General features: G+C 39.9%; 1 protein-coding gene and 1 long non-coding RNA gene across 6 annotated transcripts in view; one reads left to right on the forward strand and one right to left on the reverse strand.

Moving 5' to 3' along the window:
* LRFN2 (leucine rich repeat and fibronectin type III domain containing 2) overlaps positions 1 to 20,105 on the reverse strand; it is a 226,201-nt gene that overhangs the window by 25,540 nt on the left and 180,556 nt on the right. For all 4 annotated transcript variants that reach the window (XM_068676604.1, XM_068676603.1, XM_068676605.1 and 1 more), the window contains one exon: positions 18,081 to 19,473. In XM_068676604.1, coding sequence (XP_068532705.1) covers positions 18,081 to 19,453 — 1,373 coding nt within the window. In that variant the 5' untranslated portion in view covers positions 19,454 to 19,473. The remainder of the gene's footprint in view (positions 1 to 18,080; positions 19,474 to 20,105) is intronic.
* Positions 2,641 to 8,420, forward strand: LOC137853816 (uncharacterized). Of its 2 annotated transcripts, XR_011094738.1 has the most exons (3): positions 2,641 to 7,048; positions 7,174 to 7,362; positions 7,455 to 8,420. It is a non-coding gene; the product is annotated as an uncharacterized lncRNA (long non-coding RNA). The 2 variants fall into 2 exon arrangements; XR_011094737.1 differs by having other exon boundaries at positions 7,174 to 8,420.

Raw genomic sequence — 20,105 nt, forward strand, 5'->3', positions numbered from 1 at the left:
TAGCTTCCATAATTACACAGATTAGTACAAAGTCTCACAAAATCTCCATTTTGGTAATTCTAAACACAAAACAAAGCTGAAAAAATCTCAGTCTGTTCATGGATTAAACCACAAGTGGGAGAAGATCCAGTCCTGAAAAATGGTCTGTAGTTACTTATTAGCTTAGCTCTACTCAATTCTTCCTTTGTAGCCAAAATCCACAGGGGAGGAAAATGAAAATAAATTGGGAATACCTTACTCAAAATTACATTTAATTCATATTTGGGAAGCAGCAGAAGAGGAAAAAATAAAGACACTTCGACCGTCCTCCCCTCCTCCTCCCCCCCCAACAAATATGTCTCTCTGCCTTCCTGTACCTTTTAATGTGCTCACATATATCACCCTTTTCATATTTTATCTTGTATCTTCACTCCTAAACATTGCTAAATGTTGTGCACCTCTATGCCTTTTTGAGCTGTCACTAGAACAACATGTAAGAGACAGCACTGCCGATAAACAGCAGTGCATGTCACCTCGTAAGTTATGCCGGCACTGCAAGGGAAAAAGACAAAACCTGTGCTCAAAATACAGCTAAATGTGAAAATGTGCGAGGGGTTTACTGTGTCACCTGCACTCAAACCTTAGCTGGGAGGGTGCCACCGGGATGGGACAAGCACAGAATCTGTTGCTTTTGTTAGAGAATAGTTGAAAAATATGACAGATCACTGGACACGAATTGCAGTGGGAGATTTTCAGCTCCCATAGCTGTAGCTGCATAAGGCAGAGCCATTCGGTTTCTGTCCAGTAGAGGGATTCATTACTCACACGAAATCACCCTGTCACTAAGGGAGCTTGTGGAAACTGCACGGGTATCTTAAAAGAGTTTGATGTCTCTTGGACCATGTGTTCAGCTCCTACATTAGATGCATCTTGCAAAACCTTGGTACTCTGAGGACAAAGCTGGTCAAATACCCCAAGTGAAATACAGTTTTTAGTAGTTAAAATAGGTGTTTCTGCTAGATTCAGGTTTTTCTTGTCTCATGCCAGGAATATTAAAATGAAAGCTATAGCTGTGGGGAGCCCCAGTGCTCTTCTTCTCCCTGGCACCTGTGAGGGGTTCTCTGCTTCCAGCCCTTGTTCTGCTCCTCCACCACATCCTCGGCCCCTTTGCCATTCTTCCACAGACATCTGTCCTTCCTTCTTGCACGTCCTGACCAGCCCTTTGCCACAACAGGGGCTGAAATGAAGGAGAATATGCAGGAAGAGAAAAGCCCTACAGTCAGGTGATGGAGAGCAAAGTGGATGTGCTCAATTTAGGAAATTCTGCTTCCAGGAGGAGAACAACCCTCTGTGGGCATGATGTTGCAGATGCTGGCAATGGGGTTATTGTTTTCAAGGCTGCAAAGAGATTGATAGCCACATTTTCACATTTCTGAATGAAATATTTTTAAAGTTTTGTTGTTGTTGTTGTTGTTTTGTTGTGTTTGTTTCCCCCATAAGCAAACAAAACAAGTGTTATGGAGAGTTTTCAGCCCGATTCTTGACAGAAACAGATGTTACAATATTGGAATTTCTCATGGGACAGATATTCCAGGGCTCGTTCAATTTTAAACAGGATGAGAAAATAAAACTGAGTTGATATATGGTTTGCTTCTTCATAGCTGTTGCAGAGGCAGGTGTTTAGAGGGTGTGCTAGACAGATGTTGCACAATACTGCAGTAACTGTGAGACTAACTAGTGTGGATTTTTTTTATTAGTTTTTAATTCTGCTCCTTGTTCAATGTATTGAACAATCTATTACTTCGTGGTTCTGTCCCATCATACAGCTGATTAAGGCTTGCTTTGGGTAAACTGAGGCACAAGCTTCAAAATTGAAATCGCTTAAAAAGAGGTAGAAAATAAATTTTATCCTTGCATAGGCATACAGTGTTTCACTAACTGATGAACACAAAACCTGGCAAATATGTTAACCCAGTTTTAATTGGTGAAACGGGAGTGTTAGGAAATTGTCAGGAGGTATCTACCAAAGCTGGAGTCTCAGTGCCATACAGCCATAAGGTCACCACTGACAGCCTGACTAGGTTCCTAGCAAATGCAACTTATCAAATGTTTGGTCACAGACTTGACATTGTTACTGTGACTAGACACATTGAGAGGTGCCAGGAAAGAAGGAAGAAATTTGTCTACAACACGATCCCAAATACGCACAGTGAAAGCAGTGAGACAGCAAAAAGTCTTACTAAGATATTGCTCAATACCACCCTTGATAATTGAACAACATCTACTGTGTCTAAATGGACAACAATTAGGAATAGAGATGTATGATCAGGCATCACCACTACACGGTTACATGGTTTTTGACAGGAGATTGCAGGGCTTTGCTGGGGGAAGGGAAGGGAAGGGAAGGGAAGGGAAGGGAAGGGAAGGGAAGGGAAGGGAAGGGAAGGGAAGGGAAGGGAAGGGAAGGGAAGGGAAGGGAAGGGAAGGGAAGGGAAGGGAAGGGAAGGGAAGGGAAGGGAAGGGAAGGGAAGGGAAGGGAAGGGAAGGGAAGGGAAGGGAAGGGAAGGGAAATAACAAATACCACAAGCTAAACCAAACTGCAAAACCAAAACATTTTACAATTTCGTGTTACAGAAACAGAAACAAGTGCCCTGTGTAATAACCAGGCCAAGGAGCAACATTTTTGCCTACTTCTCTGTGCTATTCCTTGTGTTCTTTGGGTTTTCCAAGAAAGACTGAGTATATAAACACAGCTTTGATTCCATTCACCTCCAGCTCAGCACCCTAGGACCTAATCTTTGCCTACACTACAGCCGGCAACAGCACCAATATGTACATACTGATAAACAAACCCTGCTGAGGAAAAAGAAAATTTTTGTTTATTGGTTTTGAACTGCAAAAACAAATTCAACAAGTTTATATTTGCTAGATAAAATATGTCATTTAAAGATGCTAATATGAAGATTAAAATCATTTTCTGGGGGGAGGAAAACTTTATCGTAATTTTTATTTTCTACTTTAAAGCCAAAATATCAACTAACTTTTGCAGGAAGTTTTCTGCTTCTGTGTTACTCCCAGGAGAATGTCACCTTTGCCCTCCAAAGTGCTATTCCTTTTATTCCACTTGGATAACCATCATACTCATAAACCCCGATGAAACCGGTTATAAACACCTGTGCTGCCACACAGTGAAATATGAGGAAAATTCTAGGAGAAAGCCCAAATGGAACCTGCTTAAGAACAAACAAATAAAAGGATTTGTTCTGAAATATACTCCAGCTCTGGCATAATTAGCTAATTAATCCACAGCCAGTATAATTATCTACTATGAGAGAGCCTGGATGGGGAAAACAAAGCAGAAAGGTGAAACAAACAACAATATTGTGTTTCATTGGTGAAAACAAAGCAAAACAAAACAAAAACAACAGTAAAACGCTTCCATTAGGCAGAGTTTGTGTAGCACAAGGTCTAGCCACCTCTTCATCCCACTCCATCCTGCTGTTGTTCAAAGACACAATACTGAGCATACTGTGACTCTCCCTTTTGTTGGCACTTTTCACAGACATGAATCCCACTCCCAGTGTTTATTCCATCCTTCCCCTTGCAAGCAGTCTTTTACCTCTTAAGGTGTTACTATCCTGAGAGAAAGAAATATAATTTAAACTGCTAGATATACATATAGCCTTGAGTCCAAGATATGCTTCATCCCCCTAAGCAAATTGCACAAGTGCCAAGCATGTGCATGAAGTGCATTTGCACCATTTTTGTCTAGTAGATAGATTGTTAGATTGTGGCTTTGCTAGTGCCACTGAGGATGCTGGAGGGTTGCCTGATACTACCCAGAGATGAGGCTGCCACTGCCCTTTACTTGTCCAGCAGCCTGGTGACAGCAGCCATCCTAGCCACTATAAGGCCCTGGACAGGATAAGCCAGGGTCTGAAGTTGATTTTTTCCATGGTGGCCATTCCTCCTTCCTCTAGCTCAGAGCAGGGCACTGTCACACAGGCACCCAAAACAGCAACCAGAGGAGGCTGAAGTAGAGGACAGAAGCAGGGGCCCCATCAGCTCCCATCCCTGTTCAGCTCAGGTAAGCAGCTGGCCCTCTTTTAAGGGTGAAAGGGAAGAAGCATGAAGAGAAGGGCTCATTTGAAGCCTATTACATTCATTCTTCCTCACCTCTGCCATTGCCAAACCTTGGCAGCAGTGCCTACATCCACCCCCAAGGGAGAGAAGAGTGAGCACTACAGTAGTGACACATCTTTGCCACGGAGTAATCAAACTGACATTCTGCCTCAGCATACTCAAATTAGCAGGATTGGACACTGCTGTCTCAACTCTGTTTGCAGCACAACGTGGCTCAGATCACAGCGATCACTGCAATGCATCCTTCTCTTTTTGCAGCAGTTTTCTGGAGGAGAGACACAGACATCCCCCACCCTCCCAGCACTGGCAGAAGGACTGATTCGTCAAGCCCAACTCTCTGAGGCAATTTGCCAGACGACAGAGTTGCTGGTGGGGTGCCTCGATGCTGTCAGTTGCCCATATGTCTATTGGGCAGCTACTGCTTGTGCAAACCCCACTCTGAGAAAAAATCAGAGCACGGTTTGGGATGTCTATATAAGAACTAATTTCATAATCCAAGTTAGTTAAATGAAAAAATGGATAATTAAAAATATATATATATATGAGGGGTTGAGCAAACAGCTCATTTATTTGCTTTCTTGTCAAAACAAAGTAAATTATGAGGTAATAAATATATTACAAAATTTAAGCCTGGGTAAATTTGAAGTAATGCAAGGGGAAGGGAGGGAGAACAGATGGGCAGATTCAGCACAAATTCACACCTTGTGCTGGCTGACTCAAACTGTTCATCTCTGCAGATAAACTAATCTGTAAACCAGGAGCAGCTGAGCAAAAGGGAGCTTATGAGGTAGCCTTACAGTGCTGTCTACAGGGTCTTTCCAACCACTCTAAAGCGGAGCTGTGAGTAAGCTCTTTCTCATCCAAGGGTATCAGGCTTTGTATGCCTCCCTATGTCTTGTCCAGCATCCACATAGCCCACTTCATTGTCATTGGCACACAGCTGATCTTGCTTCCACTTCACAACAAGCTCTGCCAAAGGCTGAAGCTAATTCTGATGTCCTTTCTGGGCAGCATCGCTTTGTGTGATTCTTGTTAAGTGCTCTGGGACCTAATATAATCATACTGTGGCTCTGAGACATCAGCAGGGCTGTGACAATGGGACAGATCAGCCTGCTCTCTGGACTTTTTCTCTGGCTATGAAAATCAGAACATTTAATTTTAAACATAAAAATATCTTGATTGTGTGATAGTCTGAAGGTTTCTATAGTTTGCAGCACCAGCCTGTTATCCTCAGCCACAACTGGAGTACCTTTGTGCTTGGCACTGTTACAGATCATTAAGATTACAGGGTAGATGCCTGTACTGCTCTCTTATTAGACTGTGAAACGAGACACGTTTTGGGGAAAAGAGTAATATGACAACGAAATAACCTATATTATGTTTTCAAAGACATCCATTACCTCACATTTTCTTTCTTCACCATCAAAAATTTGAGTTACCTTCTTGCTGTGTGCTTTTAAGAACAAAAAAGAATAAATGATTCCCTTGTAGTACAAGCCTTCATTGAAAATCTACAAGTAGAACACTCAAAACTTTACTTGGAATGTGAACCTGATTTCTGCCTCAAGTCTTAAGATTCTTAGCTTGTCTGAAATCCTTCTCTTTCATCCTTTCCTGACCAGAGCATTACCACAAAGACTACTAAATGCAACCACGTCACTTACAGCTTCAAAATAAGTTTAAATGAGAAACAAATTTTATATTCACTTTGTACTGGATGGCCTGAACCTGAACAGAGTGAATTTTCTTCACTCAGAGTGCATATATTTTGCCCAGAAAATTTGTCTACTAGGGGGAAATCCAAAATTAACCAGACTTGTAAGATCTAAAGGTAATGAAGAATTACTATATCATTTACTCAGTCTACTGTATTCCTATTTTCCTTTTTTTTTTTTTTTCCAGGGTGTATCTTACTGAGTTTTAGACTTCTCAAAAATAAGTCTTCAGTCATTCCTCTAAGGAAGTAAGCTGAATCATTGTTATCATAAGTTTAGGTTAATTAGTGCATTCATACAAAAAGCTACAGTTTTTCTGAAAACAAACTGGGTGTGCAAGCTGAAAGCCTGGTGTGTAAGAGAGAGGTTATAACAGGAAATTCAGAACAAAGATTTAAATAGCTGAGTCTACAGCTACAGTAGTGATACAAAGCTAGGCTGCTCTGTAATATGCATGCACAACATTTTATGTCAATATACTCTGAAGATATCTGGTCAGGTAGACATGGGATGATGTTACATGAAACTCCTCTCACCTCTGCAGGCTATAAGATCCCTGAGGAAAGACACCTCTTATTTGTCTGTCTTTGTTTGTTTGGTGTCTACTGCCATAAGCATCTGTCCTTTACACAGTCCTACAATTAATTATGGGTCATGAGACTCAAGACAACCTTAGTACCCCTTGGCTAAGAGGCATCCTGTGTGCTGGCTAGCAGATACCATTTAGTCTTTTGATTTCTGTGATGGTCTAGGTCTACCCAAAGCATTTTTTTATTTATTTTTTAAATCTGTGCATTTATGTTCCTTGTGTTCCTCTCTTCAAATAAAAACTTATCCTTACTGGAAGTGGCATTTTCTATCAATTAATGATGGTTAAAAAAAAAGAAAAAAATAAAAGAAAAAAATAAAAGAAAAAAAAAAGGCACTGGTCCTATTTTTCTCCTCTTCAAAGACAGACTTAACTGAAACAAATTTTTTAAACCTGAGCTCTTCTTGTTTTCTTGAAAGACTGTCCTGGAGGGTCAATCTTCCTCTCAGGGTGTATTTAATGAGGATGGGATGGCAAGGCAGCAAGTGCAACCATCCTGCACTCACCAGCCCAGATCCAACCTCTTCCCTGGGGGCAGGCAGAGGGTGTCTGCCACAGTATTCTCAGTGAGGAACAAATCTGGAAAGTACTTGGTGAAAGGCAGTCAAATATTCTTCTAAAGGTTTCGTATTCTTATAAATCAGTATTTCTGAATATGATTCAAGAACATTTGGGCTACTTTCTCATTGCACAGTGGCAGTAAAGCTGCTGTTATATTTTTATTTTTATTTTTTTATTTTTTTACAGAGTGGCTGTGTAGTCCAAACTCTCTCAGAGCCTCATTTTCATTATGCCTTTATGAGCCTCATGGAAAACTGAAAACCCCATCTTGTCATCAGACTCCATTGTTTTTATGGAATCTTTTCTGTTTGGAGATAGAAGATGTGAAGAACAAAGGAAATGTCTGTACTATCCTTAAGAATCCTGAGTATTGAGGTGAGAGAGCAAGTTTTCAAATACAGATTTAGTAAGACTGGGAGTAGTTGTTAGAGTCTTTTTTTTTTTTTAATTTTAATTTTTTTTTCAAGGTTTCCTAAAGTGACCCAGATATCTGCAGTTGTAACCCAAGCTGAGGAAGCAATTAGAAGGGTGGTTCTCTGGCCCCACCTGGAACTCAGTGGATCAGCACTGGAAAGACAGGTGCATTGTGAACCTGCTGCAGGCACCATCTGCAGAAGTTAAACTCAGACATCAGATGGAGCATTTTGCATACATAAGCATACATTACGTATACAAGCTATGGAGGAAATGAAGCCTCATTCTTTGCACTATTCCTTTAAGGAGAGGAGACCCCTCTGATGCGCACTTACATGCTCTACTGTTAGAGCCTTGATCTAAGACTGATACTACTGAAGATGTTTTTCCCCAGTCAAACAGATTTATAACATATATTTAGCAACAGTAACAACATTAAGAATGCTGTATTTTCCCAAATTGTGACATTAAGAGGGGAAATTATCATTTGAAGTGCAAGGAAGGACTTTATTAGGAATGCATTGAAAGCTAAATCAGGACTACTCCCAGCTGTGTTTCTGGAGAGATGTTGTTTCTTCCACTACCTTACCAATTTACCTTGAGCAAGCTATTTAACCTCCTTCTTTCTACCTCTTCCTCTCTAGAAAACAAAACTAATCCTAAACCACAAGATTTTCAGGCTCAACCAAAGCCCAGCAAAGTCAGTGGTGGTTACTCATTCCTGAGGACTTTGAGTCAAGCCTTCAGTCAAATATTTAAGTAGTTAATATTTTTAACTATCATACTAACTGTTATTACTTTTCATGACTATGAATGATATGGGAAGTTGTTACTGTTAAGCAGTCAGAAGCTGACAACATTTTTTTTTTCTGCACAGAGTAGCACATGAATTGCTATAAATCTGTCCTAGATTTAAAATAGCAAAGATAGTGGTAGCTGAGCAGCCGTATGCTGGCTTGTTAATATTCATGAATGCTATGAATCTGAATACATTAAAACTTTTCATTTAGACATCAAAATGTTGACTCACCTGAAGCTTAATCAAAATCTTATTTCAATAGTTCATTTTGGTATCAAATGCATAGCTTGTTCTTGCAATGACGGGTTGGGACAGCTCCTGGCATTTGGATTTGGAGCAGCTAAGAGAGGGGATGTGGCAGATGTTATAGGCAAGCATTAGCTCATCGTGAATTCCCCTCAAGAAGAAATGCTGAGCCTTTGATGAGCTCTAATAAATAATTAGCAGCAGAGATAAAACAAGAGTACTGCTGTCTTATGCTGAAAACGGATTCTGAATTCATTCCTACCCTGTGCAACACCCCTGACAGGGATACTTCCCAGAAGCACAACAGGGGCTGAGATAAGAATCAGGCTCTTTGCCTTTGTTTTCAGCTCCTGAGGCAGAGCTCGGGGCTAGAGCTGTAACATACAAATTCTCCATATACCTCACTAAACGTTATGTGACAGTTGTTAAACTTTGAAAGAAATGGGAATGCCTCCAAACTGGTGAAAGGTGCTGGCACGCCAGTCCCTGTGGCCTGGAGTCACAAGCTCCTTCTCACATGCCCTACATACTTCCCACGTATTCACACGAAAGGACATATCTCCTACATGGAAAAGTGACCATTTGGTATTTTGCCTTTCTGAGTCAGTTATAAGGCAAGAAAATATCCATCTGGCTAGTGTTTGTATGATCTACTGCTCATGACAAACTGAACTGCCAATGACCAATGGTTTTCTTATCAGTTGCTGTATCAGATGGATGACTGTTTATCAAAACAGTCTAGGAAAACTTTAGTGACAATACCAAGCTATACATCTATTTTCCCTTAATTCTTGATTATTTGTATATTTTCCATTTGCATTATACTAATATATTTATTAATATTTTATATTTTTATTTCCCACTTCATTGACTGTAAATAGACGCTTTTTGTGTGTGTGTGTGTGTTTTTTTGTTTTGTTTTGTTTTTTTTTTTACCATTTTCACTGCATTTTCTTTTTTGTCTCTCAAAGACTTTTTATATTGCAAGGAAAAAAATCAAAACAAATAACAAAACAAGCAAGAGGAAGGCAGGAAGGCAGGAATGGAGAGAGGGAGGAGGAAAGAAAGAAAGAAAAAAGGGAGGAAGGGAGGAAGGACAGATGAACTGTCTGTCCTGTCACTGTACGTCTGTACTTCTACACTGTCAAACTGCCACTGTACTTCTCTCAGCAAGAGAAAATATAAAAAGGGGAGATGAAAATTTTTCAGCAGAGGTGAACAAAACCCCACAGTCCCAGAATATATGCCACCATGAAACAGCTTCTTCATTATGTCTGAAGCCTTTCAGGAAGCCTGTATATGCTGAGGACCCTCTAGAAGTCAATGCACACTGCTGCTGCAAACACCTTGCAAATGACCTGAAGTATCAAACATCCATGTTAGACTTTTCCCTGCTCTGCTTATAGGCTTTTTGCTTCCCTTTGGGACTGTGACTTCACATTTTTATTTTCACACAGTTGCTATCTCAGCCTGTCAAATATAAATGATTAATACACGATGATTAATGTCTCTGTGTGATATTCTTTATACCAATAGTTGTTTTATCCAATGTTTAAATATATAAATGATTTGATCAAATAAAGACTTGTATCCTGGATACATTGGAACTGCAATAGCTCAGATAACATGCTGAGATGGAGAAACAGTTTTTTCAGTTTTTTCACCAGCTCTGAGCCTTAGAGGGTAGTTCAATGCCTAGCCAAGTTTGAGACAAGGATGGGAATGAGAAAGAGGGTGAAGAGTGAAAGACATTTACACATAAGTCTTCACTTGTATGAACCCCATATCCAAATCACAAGTAAAGATAGAAGTTCAGGACTTTCTGAAGAATATAAACCTCTGTCTTCTCTAAAATTGCCAGAACTATGTATTTTTGACTTTCTACAGAGCAAAATTAATGTAATTATGCTTTATTATAGCTTCAGGCTGTCAAGATTATTTGCTCTAACTACTAAACAAGGCAGGACTTCCTGTGTTTTCAGTCATTAGCTGGTAGACCTCCACACAGTAGACTTTCATTGCCAGAAATATTAGCAATCTAGATGGTGGCACTTCCTCTGATGCACGATCTGTGTCCAGTGTGGCAATGCTTTTGGAGATAAACCCCTTACACACCTGATATATTCCTGAAGTTTGCAGCACTTTAGCCATAAAACATTCCAAATTGACATGCAGTGGAATAGAGGAGTGGATAGATAGATTTATTCCACTAAGCTGTGGGAAATTCAAATTCAGTTAATTACTTCCTACCTAAGTAAAAGTATCCGTAAGTGCAAATGCTGAAGTTATTCTTTGTTCATAAAATGCAGTTGCACTATCACCTGACTGCCAAACTACAGCTAATATATAACTGAGAGGTGACATGACAGTAGTGGTCAGTGGAGTGACCTCAGTTCAGCCAGTCTGTAAAACACTTGCAGTGAAAGATTCTGTGTAAATGTAAATCGTTATTCTGTTGTTTAAATAATAAAACCCATGGCACCACTGTTTAAATAGGCTGGAGATGTGGAGACATTTATTCATATTTAATGCTTAAACTGCCTGAAACATAAAATATATATGGAAAAAATTAGCTTTCAGAAATATATAAAATTTGGTGGTGGTGGCATTCTTTTATTTTCTTACCTTTTTTTTTATTATTATTATTTGTTTGTTTTGTTTTGTTTTCTTCAGTGGTGAATTTATAAGCCAGGGGAAATGTAGTGCTACAGTAATTCTCAATTTGTGCAGATGTTTTTATAACTTTTAGTATGAAATACCACAAAATAAAACAGACCTAAATATCTCATAAATCTAATGACTATGTCACATTTCAGATACACATTTTTAAGTGGCTGCATCAGTGCTTTAATTCAAAACACAGCCAGCAGGATCAGTATAACCTGGGAAGTTCTACAGAACATTTGCAGGCTTCTTCATCCTTTGAAATTGTGGTGATTTTGTATGTTACACCAATGCCCAATGGCCAAAACTGAGATGTGGTTCCACATCATGTAGGGTGCACACCACACAGAATAGACAATCTCTATCCCCAAATGCCTAAGTTAAATTCAGGTGTTATGGTTATGTAATGCTCCACCGTAATAATTCGCGACTATCCCTGTTGCTGCCAAACAATGACTTAAAAGCAGCATTTTTCCTACTCATTTATGTGAGTTTCTGTTTCCACAATGTTTTCTAAAGTGTTTATCCTTACGAGGCAAGGTAGTGCTGTCATCTCATTTAGAGGTGGGAAACTAAGGCCTAAAGAGATCACTTTCCAAATTTTCATATTTTAGTTCAATTCCATATTCAAAATAAATTAAGCCTGCAGGTGCCTGAGTTGTACCGATAATAAGTCTGAGGATCTTAAACTTCTACAATAATTTTGAAAGGCGGCTAGATGAAGAAAAAGGCACTCTTAACTTTCCCAGAACAGGTAGGATTTCTGTGATAGAGTAAGTGTCCCAGAGTTTGCTCCTGTACACCTGAGCCTCAGGACAGACTTAGCTTTGCAGGCCTCTCCCATCCCTTTCTCTTTTGGATATTGGTTGCTCTTCCTGCATTCATGATGTGTTTTTTTTTTGTTTGTTTGTTTGTCTGTTTGTTTTTATGTTTTGTTTCATTCAAATAGGAAGTGATTTAAAGTTGTGTATTTTGTAAAAGACTCCTTGTCTTGGCTAAAAGTGATTGGCACAATACACATTTACTGTCAGCAGTGTCTGTTTAGGGGTGATTTATATTACAAAAAAATGATGAAGGATGGAAAAGCTGCTGCATTAAAAACCCACATAACTCTCTAAGCATACCTATACTCACTTGGCTCTGGCCTTTGCAAATTGCACCCTATTCTTCTGGAGGTACAGTTACAAAAATAGTTTCTTCAGTGATTAGGTTACAGTGTCAAAGGAAATGGCAGCTCTACCTGTTGTGCTGTAGCACATGGCTGGCTGCTGTGTGAACACCTTCCTACTCACTAGCAGGGGAGACCGGAAGATCACTTAACCATCTGTTGTTTCCACTTCACATCCTCTTAGCAAGTGTCAGTCTCACTTTAAGATTTCTAACAGGAGGTACTGGCAAGGGTGGGGAAAATTTGGGAAAAAAAAAAAAAAAAAGACAATGAGAAATGCAATTAATCTTACACTTGTTCACAGAATCACAGAATGGCTGAGGTTAGAAGGAACCTCTGAAGGTCATCTGGTCGAACCCCCCTGATCAAGCAGGTTTACCTTCACCACTTCACCAGGCTGTCCAGGACAGGTTTTAAGTATCTCCAGAGATAGAGACTCCACAGGTTCTCTGAACAACCTGCGTTAATACTTGATCACCCTCACAGTAAAAAAGTGTTTCCTGATATTCAGATGGAGCCTCCTCTGCTTCAGTTTGTTTCCACTGCCTCTTGTCCTGTTACTGGATGGCACTGAGAAGAACCTGGCTTCGTCTTTCTTTCATCTTCAGGTATTTATATACATTAATGAGATAACCCCTGAGCCTTCTCTTCTTCAGACTAAACAACCCCAGCTCTCTCAGCCTGCCCTCAGATGTCAGATGCTTCAGGACATCAGTCATCCTCATGGCCTTTTGCTGGACCTCCCCCAGTGTGTCCATTTTGCCCTGCAGAGCCCAGGCCCTGACCCAGCACTTCAGGTGCTGTGTCATCAGCTGAGTAGAGGGGAAGGATCACGTCCCTTGACCTGCTGGCAATACTCCTCCTAGTTCTGTTCAGGATACCATTAGCCTTCTTTGGGCAAGGACACACTGCTGGCTTGTGGTCAGCTTGGTGTCCACCTGGACTCCCAGGACCTTTTCTGCAAAGTTACTTTCTAGCCAGGTGACTCCCAGCATATACTGGTGCATGGGGTCAAATTTACCCATAGGCATGACTTTGTATTTCCATTTTCTGAACTTCATGAGGGACCTGTCAGCCCATTTCTGCATCTTGTTGAGGTCTGGATTGCAGTATGACCTTCTGTCATATCGCCCATTCATCTCAGCTTTGTGTATTTGGCAAACTTGCTGAGGGCACACTCTGCCCATCATTCACATCCTTAGTGAAGATTAATGAGGATTTTATAAGACAGTGTCAAAAGCCCTACTGAAGCCAAAGTAGAAAATACACACTGCTCTTTTCTTGTCTTCTCTAGTCTACCAATTTGCTTATTTCTTCATAAAAAGTTATCAGCCTGGTCAAGCGTGACTTTGTGATTCCATGCTGACTACTCCTAACCACCTTCTTGTCGTTCCTTTTCCTGTAAATGGTTCCTAGAATTCATTGCTTCATCACTTTTCCAGGGATAGAGGTGAGGCTGATCAAGCTGTACTTCCCTGCATTCTTTCTCTTTTTGAAGATGAGTGATGTGTGCTTTTTTCCAGTCCTCAGACACCTTTCCCAAGTGCCAATTCAAAGAAAATTGAAAATGGCCTTACAATGACATCAAGCCAGCACTCATAGGTCCATTCCATCAGGGCCCATGTATGCCTAGTGTTCTGGACTGGAGCAGCATGAATCACAGTTACATGTGCTAGCCAAGGGACTTTATTAGTTGATAGTAGTTTAAAAAATGTACCTGAAGTTGCTAACAACAACAACAAAAATATTTTCCACTTTAAAAGGGCATGCTTGAATAACCTTGACCAGTGGGGGAAAAAAAAAACTATCAATACAAACAAGACGCAGATAACAAAGATTTGCACCTGTTAGCCAAGATGTGGCTTCACCTTCTCCATCCAGGGTAGCCTGGGTTTGAATGGCACAAAAATGAACAAGACTGTTATTATCAGTGTAAGAAGAATGAAGAGGAAAGAAAAGTTCGAATGAATGTGCAACAAATCAGAAAAGGAAAAAATAATATAAAACAAGGAAAAAAAAAAAAGGTAAAACAAGCTGCTTTCCTTTTTTTTCTCACTCTGCCTAGGGAGAGGAATCCTGGTTCAATTCCAGGTGGAACTAATTAATTATCTTGACAGCAGGATTACTAAAACCAGTGCAAGGACAAGCTAGAGAAAGATAAAGAGCTCACTGGAACCATGCATAGATCGGTAAAGCAATGGTGTTCACTTGTATGTAACACAGAATCCTCTTGCAGGATCTTTTCCCACATGACCACAGGTCAGGGCTCAAAATAGAAGCTCTAGATTTCCACTAGTGGCTAAGTGCATGGTTCATAAAAGAAGGAACATTCCCTTTTGGCAGTGATATGGCAAAGATAATATATAGCACCCTAGGTTATTTATTTTGTGACAGAGGTTGTCATTGCAAGTTGATATTGACCAAACTGCCTCTTTGAGACCTTTGCACAAGCTACTGCTCCCTTCACTCTGATTTCTCCTTCTCACTGGGAAGCCATGTGGAACTCAGTACTGATCAAGATCTGTGTTCATTAGACCAGTATTAGAAACATGCATTCTGCATCCAGTGATCAGAAAAAAAAAAAATCCTGCTGCTACTTTCAGCAGTGGTCCTGAGACAGCGAATAAAAGGGAAGTCAGAATGGGAAGCAGACAAACGGTGTTCCTTACATTAATTCTCAGTACAGTGACATTGGTCTATCAAGAGCCAAACTTCAGATTCTGATACCAGTTCAGCTCAGTGAAATCAGGACACCCAACAGTAAACAGTTGAATTTTCATGGGGTCATTACATGCCATTGTGGTCCCATTCGTATCATTTGTAGCTCCTGCAGATGGAAACCCATAGCTGGGATGGAAGCAGAAATGGGACTGGTATCTTACATAATGATCAAGAAGCAGCTTAATACCAATGGGGGGAAGAACCGCTGTTTTCATTCTTTCACTATGAGTACAATGTTCATGAAAAATGCTGAGCAGAGAATAAAGCAAACTTTTGTCTTGTGCATACAAAATTTCTTATTACTAAGGCAGGATTCCTTCAAGCTGAGCACAGCCAGTGGGCCTCAGTCTTGGCACACTGTTGTATCTGAATGTATATTAAGTGCCCGTCATTTCAGTAGCTAAGCAGTATCACATCCCATTTAGCACATACACAGCATTTTATAGAACACAGCACTGTAAAAATCCTTTTCCCTTAGGTTTTTCTACACAGTCATTGCAGTGACATGCATCTGACCAATTAAAGCAAAACAACTTTAGTTAACTAACTCTAAGGGACTGAGTGGTTCCCTGGCTGCAGGTCATAAGAGCTGTTTTTGATATATATGAGTGCCACTGATTAACTCTTAGATGCTGGACAATTTACTTCATCTTCCTATGTTTGATTTTCCCCTGGTGCAAAATGTAGGGAAATAAAATTTGTTTTCTTTGGTGAAGTGCCTTTGAGAGCTTTGAATGAAAATAGCTACACATCATCAATGAACCCTCAAAAAGTCCCAATGGGAGTTTTATGGAAATAGAACTATCCTTACCACTGTGCTTCTGGAAAACTGAGCCACAAACAAGTAAAGTGACAGGACCAAAAGACTGAGAAGGACTGAGAAGCAGCAGTGAGGACAGGATAAGAATTAAGAGTTGCCTGACAGCCCCTTGCTCTTCCAGACCAGACTGGCAAGATGGCATCTTTCTTTCATTTTTGTTTTTGGCACCTGATTCTCACTTCTACAGCTACTAGACTATGTGACTTCCCTTCTGCATTGTTTTACTTTGGCCATCTCCCTCCTTGGCAAACCAACACATTTAATCAATTCCAACACCTTACAACCTCCACAAACTTCTTTTTTTTTTCAGTTTCAGGGATATTCTTATTCGCTGTAACAAATTGACTATACAGTGTCATATGACTGCACATTCTTCAGAGTATTTTTTTCCAAACTTTTGCTGTGCTCAGGATCTTAAATGCTGGTTGAGTTCTTGCCAAAAGTTTTGCCTAAAGAAAAACTGGCACGGACACATTTTCTTTTATTCTATCCCTAATACTCTACCATTACTAAGCTTTATCTTAGACTTTCATTTTCCTTAACTGTACATGGCTGCAAGTCCCAAGGCTGACATACCACTTCCATGGTACATTATCCAGAGTAAGGCAGATAATTTCCATCTGCTAATTGATTTGATTATTTCAACATACTTTTATAATTGAGGAATGAAAATGAACAGAACTGAGTTTCCTCATATTTCTTCAGTATTTGAATAAATATCCTTTAAAAATACTCCTTGGACTTCCTTATCAATATTCCTACTTCTGGCAAAGAATGGCTAAGTTTGAAGTAGCTAAGTAAATCACTTTGTTAATTCTGCTCATCATGTGTTTTTTACAAAACTATTCCTTGCAAAAAAAAATCTGCCATAACAACTTAACATTCAGTTCTGTAAACAACATTAGAATTACAATTCATTGTAGGAGAAGGGTTAGCGAAAAAGATTATATAAACATTTATTACTTCTTGGTTTTACATGATAAACAACAACAACAACAACAAAAATACTATATGATAAAAAAGAAAATAGCAAGGTCTGTTCTGGGGTCTGGAGTCTGAGTACCATGACTTGAGAAGTGCCTCACTTCTCACTGCAGGCAGTTTGAGAAAGACAGAGTGGTTTGCAGGTCAGCAGACAGTAACCAAAAGCCTACCAAGAAAATCAATTGCTCTGACTGTTTTTTGGGGGCAGAGTTTCTTCTCAAATTAGTGTCAAAACCCAAACACCAGCATTCCTCTGCCAGATCCAATTTTTCTTCACTGGATTCAGGATGCTTGCAAAGTTATAAGAATTTGTGTTTCGTTCTATTTTGCCCCTTGATTCTGGCTTCCACTAGTAGCTCACATGTATCCAAAGACAAAGACAATCGTTATTCTAAAATGGAAAAAGCAGTAACACTATTTTCCTGTTTTATTAAGCAATTTCCTACCTATTTTTAATCCCCCAAATTTAATAAATTTTCTTTCTTTTTTATAGCTAGGTTCACTGCAAGAGCAACTCTTTTTTTTTTTTTCTTTTTTTTTTTTTCTTTTTTTTTTTTTTTTTTAAATATATATATATCATTAAAAGTTAGAGAAGTTGTAGAACTGAAGGAGCTTAATGAGCATTCAGGGATTGCTTTCAAAATTATCTCTATCTCTTCTTGCATTTAATATGGTATAAAACATTAAATGTTCCAAAGTTGTAAGCAATTACAGTTGTATAAAATGGATGTTAGTGAAGTAAGAAACAAGCTCTTTCAAATGGGTGAAAAATCTCTTGCTAACAACCCTGAATCTTGAATCATAGAATAATTAGAGCCTGTGTTATGGGCAGACAGCACAAACTTACTCCCACAATGCTTCCTCTCTCAGTAGTATGTTTCAATCCCACCTACAGGAGGTGGAAAGGGAAACTTCTGACTTCCAGCCTGTCAGGTTTGCTTTCTTTGTTAAGCATTGTAAGGAGGGTACCAACTGTGGTACTATTGCTTTTTTATAAATTGGAAATGTTACTGAAAACAGTTGTTGTTAGAGAATGAATACTACAGAGATTTGTAATGTATGACTCAAAACAGACAGAAAAGTGATGAACAGACCAACAGATAAACTGACAGATTGACAAAAGCAGCACATACTTATCAGACACCACTAACTTTATCGGTGGCAGCGGCACTGCTATGTCAGCTCAAATTTGAATCAGTGATTTAAGAGTAAAAGATTTCGGATCCTGTTTTCCTCCCACTGCCATCATCAGAGAACAAAACAGCAATTGCGTTTACCTGTAGATCAGGACTTCATCATCTGAACAGTTATACTGCAGCTGATACATTTTTACCCGAGGGGCTGACTTGCTCACTGTCCACTTCACCAAAGCTGAGGTAGTTGTCACCTCTGACACCAGGACAGCCCTTTCTGGTGGGCCTTTTGTTTCCCCTCGGTTAGACTTGCTGGAGCTGGTGATGTCTGAGAGTCTGGATTTTGGTGGAGCTGCTCGGCCTGTGCCATTGCTGAGGTGAGGGAGCTGAACAATTGAGAGCTCGATCGTTGCGGTGGACTCTCCGGCAGCATTGGCTGCTATGCATGTAAAAGTCCCGTAATCCTTGGATGTGGTGATGAGAATATCTAAGGTGCCATTGTCATAGACAGATGTCCTTGAAGAGTTCCCAATGAGGCGGTCATCGGGGGCCACCCAGTGAATGATGGGGGTGGGATCCCCAATGGCTTTGCATTTCAGTGTAGCAGTTTGCCCTTCTAAAACGAGCAACTTGTGAGTATGTTGTGTGATAAGAGGAGGCTCACAGACAAATTCTTCCTCCCGTACATACCAGAAGTACCTTCCTTTTAGACCTGGAGGAGAAGCACAAGTTTCCATATCATCATCCCTGTCAAGTCGCCTTAACCACAGCAGCTCACAGTTACAGTGCAGGGGGTTACCCCCGAAGCTGAGAGATAAAGGTGGAGAAAATGGTGTAACAGCTAATGGAATTACTTGAGATCTGGCAAAGATAGGATCAGGGGGAAGCTTCTGAAGTCTGTTGGACGTTAGATCCAACCTGGCCAATTTCTGAAGATCTGCAAACGTCCCCTCTGTAATATAATCTATCAGGTTATGATCCAAACTGAGCTGGTGCAAGTTTATCATCTTTCTTATAGATTCCCAGGGAATGCTTCGGAGGTTATTATAGGAAAGGTCTAAGTCTTCCAATGTCAGCAAAAAATCCTCAAAGGCTTCATCAGAAATGCTGCTTAGCTGGTTGTTGTTTAAAATCAAGTGCTGAAGGTTAATTAAGCCTCTCAAAATATCCTCTCCAATGTCAGGCAGCCTGTTGCTGTCCAGATGTAAAGACCGAAGGCTCTCCAAGTCAGTGAAAGAGTAGGGCTGTATGTAACTGATTGTGTTTCTGGATAAAGTGAGGTCAACAAGCCCAGACATATTGGCAAAATCCTGTCGGCTGATATTAATAATAAAGTTGCCCCCGAGGCGAAGTTCAACAGTCCTTCGATCTATGTCTAGTGGTACAAACAGGAGACCTTTGGAGGGACACAAAGTCCCCAGTGACTCAGACAGGTTCTGACAGACACAATATTTGGGACAAGCGTTGACCATGACAGCCATTCCAAACACCAGGATGCTGCAGAGCAATTTTTCCATGGTAAATCATGCAACAGTACCTGCAAGAAATGAAAAGAGTTACAAGGAACATCAGCAGTGATGATAGTGTTACCTTTAATCTATCCTTTATCTAACATCCACTTCTAGAGAGACTTGCCAGTGCTTCCTCTCAGGAGTAACACTCACAGTGATCAACATTCTGTGATGGGAAGGTTAAGTGTTACATAATGCTTTTTTTTTTTTTTTTTTTTTTTTTTAATGTGGGTTTGGTTCCAAAACTGAATGGAATAGAAATTCTTAGAGCTTATGCCTGGTAACAGATCATTGTAATTGCCTATTCTCTAGTTACAGTTTTATAATTTTTATTGGGTAGCTGGTAGAGGACAAATCCTGCTGTCAGATTGCATGGCTTACTTAAAACACTGAAAGATTTCACTTGGACTACTGCCTGCTTCTTTGAGGGTAGAAGCTGTCTTATAATAATTACATATTGCTGCATAATAATGTGGAATTAATCTTAGGGTTGAAAGAGCTGATTTTATGGATAAAAATAACTGCATATTTACCCTTCAGTAATGTGGTTGGTAATGACCATGTAATTATCTGGTCAGTCCTGGGGCGAGTCAGTTCACTTGCCCACCCTTAATAAAATTCATGATAGGCAGCTTAGGAAAAAGAAATTGCTTGCATA

This window comes from Anas acuta, chromosome 3, assembly GCF_963932015.1.
Source record: "Anas acuta chromosome 3, bAnaAcu1.1, whole genome shotgun sequence".
Taxonomy (NCBI): domain Eukaryota; kingdom Metazoa; phylum Chordata; class Aves; order Anseriformes; family Anatidae; genus Anas; species Anas acuta.